General features: G+C 44.9%; 1 protein-coding gene across 2 annotated transcripts in view; it reads right to left on the bottom strand.

The window, feature by feature from the left end:
• Nucleotides 1–3,198, bottom strand: part of KIZ (kizuna centrosomal protein) — a 93,758-nt gene extending 90,560 nt beyond the window's left edge. For both annotated transcript variants that reach the window (XM_010836335.1, XM_010836334.1), the window contains exon 1: nucleotides 3,026–3,198. In XM_010836335.1, the coding sequence (XP_010834637.1) occupies nucleotides 3,026–3,132 (107 nt within the window). In that variant the 5' untranslated portion in view covers nucleotides 3,133–3,198. The remainder of the gene's footprint in view (nucleotides 1–3,025) is intronic.
• Between the last annotated feature and the right edge of the window lie 3,800 nt (nucleotides 3,199–6,998).

The raw sequence follows: 6,998 nt of genomic DNA, 5'->3' as shown, positions 1-6,998 counted from the left end.
TGATATTTCTACCAGCAATCTTGATTCCAGCTTGTGCTTCTTCCAGCCCAGCGTCTCTCATGATGTACTCTGCATATAAGTTAAATAAGCAGGCTGACAATATACAGCCTTGACATACTCCTTTACCAGTTTGGGACCAGTCTGTTGTTCCATATCCAGTTCTAACTGTTGCTTCCTGACGTGCATACAGATTTCTCAGGAGGCAGGTCAGGTGGTTTGGTATTCCCATCTCTTGAAGAATTTTCCAGTTTGTTGTGGTCCACACAGTCAAAGGCTTTGGCATGGTCAATAAAGCAGATGTTTTTCTGGAACTCGCTTTTTCGATGATCTGATAGATATTGGCAATTTGATCTCTGGTTCCTCTGCCTTTTCTAAATCCAGCTTGAACATCTGGAAGTTCACAGTTCATGTACTGTTGAAACCTGGCTTGCAGAATTTTGAGCATTACTTTACTAGCACGTGAGTGCAATTGTGCGGTAGTTTGAGCATTCTTTGGTATTGCCTTTCTTTGGGACTAGAATGAAAATCAACCTTTTCCAGTCCTGTGTCAACTGCTGAGTTTTCCAAATTTGCTGGCATATTGAGCGCAGCACTTCTACAGCATCATCTTTTAGGATTTGAAATAGCTCAACTGGAATTCCATCACCTCTACTCACTTTGCTCGTAGTGATACTTCCTAAGGCCCACTTAACTTCGAATTCCAGGATGTCTGGCTCTAGGTTGGTGATCACACCATTGTGGTTATCTGGGTCGTGAAGATCTTTTTTGTATAGTTCTTCTGTGTATTCTTGCCACCTCTTCTTAATATCTTTTGCTTCTGTTAGACAAAACAGAATCTCACTGCTCTACTAGACAAAAAAAAACATCTCTGGCCTTACTTTACCTCAAAGCCCCTATCTCTGGTGATGAACATGTCAGAGAAGCTGAATGACCAGCTCAAGGTCACATAACTGTTCATGGACTAGAAGCTTGGTTTCTACATTTCTCTTGCAGTTTTCTCTGCATCCAAAGTTATTTGCCTCTGTGTTTATTACCTATGCATTAGAGTTAGTTAGGGACTGACTCAAAAATGAAAAAAAATCTCCCAAGGCAGAACCATGAATAGGCTATAAAGCATGACTCAGATTCTTTATATAATTTCAACAGCCTCACCTTGCTTAACAGTGCAACCATTAAGTATTAAACATAAAGTGAGTAATAATCATTACACAGTTATCATACCATAAGGACTATAAATGGCCAGGTGTTCTGAGCACAGGAAACAAAAATGATAACTCACAATTAACTTCGTTTTTGTTTTTTTAATGCTATCATTCAAACTAGTAACATTTTAAAATTAGAACCTGGGTTAAGGGGAACTTCCCTGGTGGTCCAGTGGTTAAGACTCTGCACTTCTAATGCAGGGGTTGCGGGTTTGATCCCTGGTCCAGGAACTAAGATGCCACATGCCACATGGTAAGACCAAAAAATTAAAATAAAAATAAAATTAGAACATGGGTTAAGAGATACAAATAACTCAAGGCCTGTGGTAAGGAAGCCACTCTTTTAACAGAATAGAGTCAACGAGCCCTTTAAGTGTATGATGCACAGAGCAATGTTTTGTCCCTTAATTATCAGGTGTGTGCATTTAATACCATTTTTGAAATATCATGATGCCAGTTTTCCTGATTGACCAGAAAATGGTCACTATTTAGTGGTAAATGAGTGGCTACTCAGTTCTACACAACACATTCCCAACTCCTGGACACTAGCTGGTTGACTTTGGACACCAGCTGGGGGACACTAGCTGGCTGACACTTCTACTCATTCAATAAACATGTATCCAGTCCCTCTGCCATTTCAGGTACTCTAACATGAGCCGAAGGTCCAGCTCTATATGGCTCCTGTCCTCTTGGAATTCTCAGTGTAGGCAGGATTCAAGTCACTTGATGCACTACCTAGAAGTCTTGAAGAATGCACATAAGTCAGGAATTGGTTGATTCATACTTGGCACAGGGAAGGCACTACAAGAACTGAATTTTTTTTAAGTTGGAGGAGAGGTGAGTGGGTGGGTGGGTGTGCAGTGGTTATGTCAGAAAGAAAACAAGACGTAGAAAGATTAAGAGTTAAACAAAATAAATAATAATAAATTAAAAGGTGAGGAAGATTAAGGAAGCCTGTTGCAGATGCTCTATAAATAATCTGATAGGAATTAAATTTAGCATAGGATGAATACAATTCCTTTTCAAAACCAGTAACTTCTGCCTTTACCTTACATGTAACTATTGTCATTTCAGAATCATCACTGCGTGCAGCACCCCTCTTCAGTAAAATGACTCTGTAACTTTTAAACACTCATTAAAAGTGCTATTTATCAAAAGATCCAAAATTCTATTTCCTTTCTTGTCGACTAATGAGATTTCCAACTCCAATTAACTTAGCAGCTAAATAATAGCTTCAACAACCAATATTTTATGTAGATATTTGTAGTAAATTGCTTTGTAATTTTCTCTCTTTACAGTGATCAAGCGGTTTTCAGTGATTCTCATCTTTTCATGTCTTAATCAACGTATCACGAACCATCTTAAAGTTGGGACTTCTCCCGCTGGAAATCTGGCCCTGTAAAAGTCTCGTGCATTTAAACAGGGCGCATGTTTGACAAACACACGCACACACACACACACACACTCTCCCGCCTGCGTTCCTGGGCCTGTCATCACCGAGGGAGCGCGGCTGTCAGGGCGTGATGACAACCTGAAGGGCCGGGGAGGGGAGTGTGGAAGGGGACCAGAGAAACTCACACGCTTTGATTGAGAGTGACAGGCAGGAGACTCCGGCTTTCACTCCTGGGCGCATCCAGGGACATTCCCGCCGGGGACCTCCCACGGCGGGGTGGAGGGCAGTGTCTCCGGTAAACTCCGTCCTCCGGGAGTTTGGGGGACAGGGCTGGTCTGGACTCCAGCCCAGGGGAACCGTGGTCGGGGGCGGGGCTCCCGTGGACCCTCGGGCCGGCCGACTCCCCGCCCCCGCCCCAGCTAGGCCGTACCTGTTCCGCAGCCCTTGCTGGAGGTGGGCCACCTGCTCATAGTAGTCGGGGCTCGGAAGCGCGGAAGCCCCGCGCGTCCCACCGCCGCGGCCGCTCCGCTCCGTCATGGGACGGTTGAGGTCCTGGTTGTCCCAGGCGACAGCCCCAACATGCACCGCGAGCCGACACGGCGCCCGGACGCCGCGCAGGGGGCGGGGCTCGGACCGTGGAGGGGCGGGGCAGACGGCCTCGGGGGCGGGACGCCGTTCAGAGCGGGGCAGACGGCCAAGAGGGCCCGGGCGAGGAGCTGTGGAGGCCGGGGCACACGCCTCGGTGTCGGGACGCCCTGCAGGGGCGTGACAGACGGCCAAGAGGGGCGGGGCGCCCGGGAAGAGGGCGGGCCAAGTCTGCGTACGGATGGTGGAGAGGCGGGCTTGTAACTTGGTATCCAAGGCCTCACTGTACCACCCCCACCCAACCCCTGCCGCGAGACTGGGGCTTTCCTCTCCTCTAACCGTTCGGAGTTCTTGAGGGAGAGACCCTGGCCCTCCTTCGGGCGGGGCCCTTCTCTGAAGGCCAGGTCTGAAGATGACCCCTGATCCTCGCCCCTCCACGGTAAAGAGGATGGAGGCTGGGCTAGAGTAATCCCGTGATGGGTGTGTTTTGCGGGGGTGGGCATCAAACTGCTTTAATTTGACTAGGTGCATACACTCCTTCCCTCCCTTCTTCCCAGAATTTGCTGAGTGTTGGCATCCCTAAGGGCGCAGCGGGTAAAGAATCCGCCAGCCTTGCAGGGATCCAGATTCGATCCCTGGGTAAGGAAAATCCCCTGGAGAAGGGAATGGCTACCCCTTCCCACTTTCCTTTCCTGGGAAATCGCATGGACAGAGGAGCCTAGCAGGCTGTATAGTCCATGGGGTAGCAAAGGGTCGGATGGGACTGAGTAACTAATACTCTTTTTTCACTGAATGGCCTAGTGGCTTTCCCTACTTTTTTCAATTTAAGCCTGAATTTTGCAGTAAAGAGCTCATTTTCTGAGCCACTGCTGCTGCTGCTGCTGCTAAGTCGCTTCAGTCGTGTCCGACTCTGTGCGACCCCATAGACAGTAGCCCACCAGGCTCCCCCGTCTCTGGAATTCTCCAGGCAAGAACACTGGAGTGGGTTGCCATTTCCTTCTCCAATGCATGAAAGTGAAAAGTGAAAGTAAAGTCGCTCAGTCGTGTCCCACCCTCAGCGACCCCATGGACTGCAGCCTACCAGGCTCCTCCTTCCATGGGATTTTCTAGGCAAAAGTACTGGAGTGGGGTGCCATTGTCAGCTGCAAACATAATCTGATATCCATGTATAGAGTCATCTCTTGTATTGTCGGAAAAGGGTGTTTGCTATGATCAGAATGTTCTTTTGACAAAACCCTGTAAGCCTTTGCCTGCTTCATTTTGCCACCCCAAAGCCAAACTTGCCTGTTATTCTAGATATCTCTTGACTTCGTACTTTTGCATTCCGATATTCTGTGATGAAAAGGAAATCTTTTTTTGGTGTTGGTTCTGGAAGGTGTTGTAGGTCTTCATAGAAGTGGTCAACTTTAGCTTCTTAGGCATCAGTGGTTGGGGCATAGACTTGGATTATTGTGTTGTTGAATGGTTTGCCTTGGAAATGAACTGAGACCATTCTGTCATTTTTGAAGTTGCATCCAAGTACTGCGTTTCCAACTGTTGTTGACTACGAGGGTCAACTGTTGTTGACTATGGACTTGTTGACTACTCCATGTCTTCTGAGGAATTCTTGCCCACAGTAGTCATCTGAAATAAATTTCTGTCCTTTTTATTGTGCTGATTCCTAAGATGTCAATGTTCACTCTTGCCATCTCCTGCTGACCACACCCAATTTACCTTGATTCATGAACCTAACATTCTAGGTTCCTATGCAATATTGTTCTTTACAGCATTGGGCTTTGCTTATCACCACCAGACACATCCATAACTGAACGTCGTTTCTGCCTTGGCCTAGTCACTTCATTCTTCCTGGGGCTATTAGTAATTGTCATAGCTTTTTGCCTTTTCATACTGTTTACGTGGTTCTTGCAGCAAGAATACTGGAGTGGGTTGTCATTTCCTCCTCCAGTGGACCATGTTTTGTCAGAACTCTTCACTATGACCCCTCTGCCTTGAGTGGCCCTGCATGGCATGGCTCATAGCTTCACTGAGTTACACAAGCCCCTTTGCCATGACACGGCTGTGATCCATGAAAGGGTTTGTTCCCATACCAGCACTTAAATGCAGAACAAAATATGAAAAAGACAAAATGCTCAGTCCTTAGCAACAGTGTTCAACCCTGACAGTAGAACCCTGTTACTTGAAAGTCTGTGCTGCCCCTCAGGCTGTGGCTAAGGCTGCAGGTTACATTAATGTTTGGTAAAGAGGGGGAACTTGCTAGCAAGTTGCTTGCAAAGTTGACATTTCTGCACAGAGCTGGGTGGACAATACTTCATCTGGGACTCTGGAGCCTGCTGCTTCTTCCACTGTCCAGTTGTGTGACCATGCACAAATCACCTCTTCACGCTCAGGGTTCCTCATGTGTAAAACTGGGAGGCCGTTACTGCAGGATCTGCCGGTGTTGTTTCTGTAATGATAAGATTCATTAGTGTGTATGAGTGTTTAGAAGGGGGCCCAGGACATAGGAAGAAGAATCCATTTTTATCATTATCATCATCACTTATTTGGGGGAAAACTTCCTGAAGAACAATAACTGTTCTCTAAAACCCACAGGAAAAAAGAAGCTGTAGAATTTCTTTAGTCTCTTATTCTTCACTTCTTTTGTGTTTTTTTTCTCAGCCATTAATTTCACTTACTTGTGTGACAGGTGTGACTTAAACTAGGAAATAAATCATCAACAGAAGAGATGGACCATTCAAAGGTCTGCAAGGAAACCCATAAAAGAGGAGATATATGTATACGTATAGCTGATTCACTTTTCTGTGCAGTAGAAACTAGCACAACATTGTAAAGCAATTATACTCCAATAAAATTTTAAAAATAAAATGATGGTGTTACTCAGCCTCCTTTTCACATATGTTAGGTCCAGAGCAAGAGGATGCATGGAGACCTTCATGCCATCTGTCCAAATATTAACCAATTATAAATCAAGATGACAAATTGTAGATAAAATATGTTATCCTACCTTGTCCAAGGTGGCTTCATAAAAGGGAGAATTCCTGCAGGGTCTTTTAATCCTTGGAAAGGAGCTTAGGCCCCTTTGACCAGGAGATGTCAGGGTGGTGGACACCTGGAATATGTCCTAAAAGGGTGTGTGTATGTGTTTATGAGACCTCCAGGAAAGCATGTCCCCTGGCCCTGGGGCTTCCTCACCTTGGATGGAGTGGCATGAACAGACAAAGGCCAGAGCAGGCTCTGTAACATATAGAAGCCAGAGCAGGGGCCTTCTGCCTGAATCTAAGGGTAGTACTGAAGTTACTTTTATTTAGTTGTTAGAGCAAATCATTATACCAAGTTGATCCCATGGTAGTGAGCAAAGGTTTACCTTACAAATTTCACTGCAAACAATATTCTACTACAACCCTGGCAAAAAACAAATGCATGTTTGACAATACTCTATGTAGGTCCATCCCTACCAGTATTAGTTTTTCAAGGAAAAAAAAATCCCCAAACAATATAATTAATTACTTTCAGCAAATACACAGAGTAAGCAGATTAAGCAGTCTTTTAGCATCCCAGATTTTTATTAGGCCATTTTAGGAGTCTAAAATTAAATACAATTAAACAGTTAATAGATAATTCAAAATCATTGTAATTTGCATTCTTGGGCTGATTTATTAATGACAAATGACAAACCTAGGTGCGGGATCTGTTTATTAACAATAACACCTAGCAAATTAAATGAATATTTTTAGAGTATTTATGCTAAAATTATGCATTCTCAATGGTGACAGACCTTTAATATACCATTCTTCACTTTGAATATTTAATTTTCTGGAGCA

The sequence above is a fragment of the Bison bison genome, unplaced genomic scaffold (genome assembly GCF_000754665.1).
Source record: "Bison bison bison isolate TAMUID 2011002044 unplaced genomic scaffold, Bison_UMD1.0 scf7180017864063, whole genome shotgun sequence".
NCBI lineage: Eukaryota > Metazoa > Chordata > Mammalia > Artiodactyla > Bovidae > Bison > Bison bison.
The sequence above is the reverse complement of the archived record's forward strand: the minus strand, read 5'-3'. Positions and strand labels throughout refer to the sequence as shown.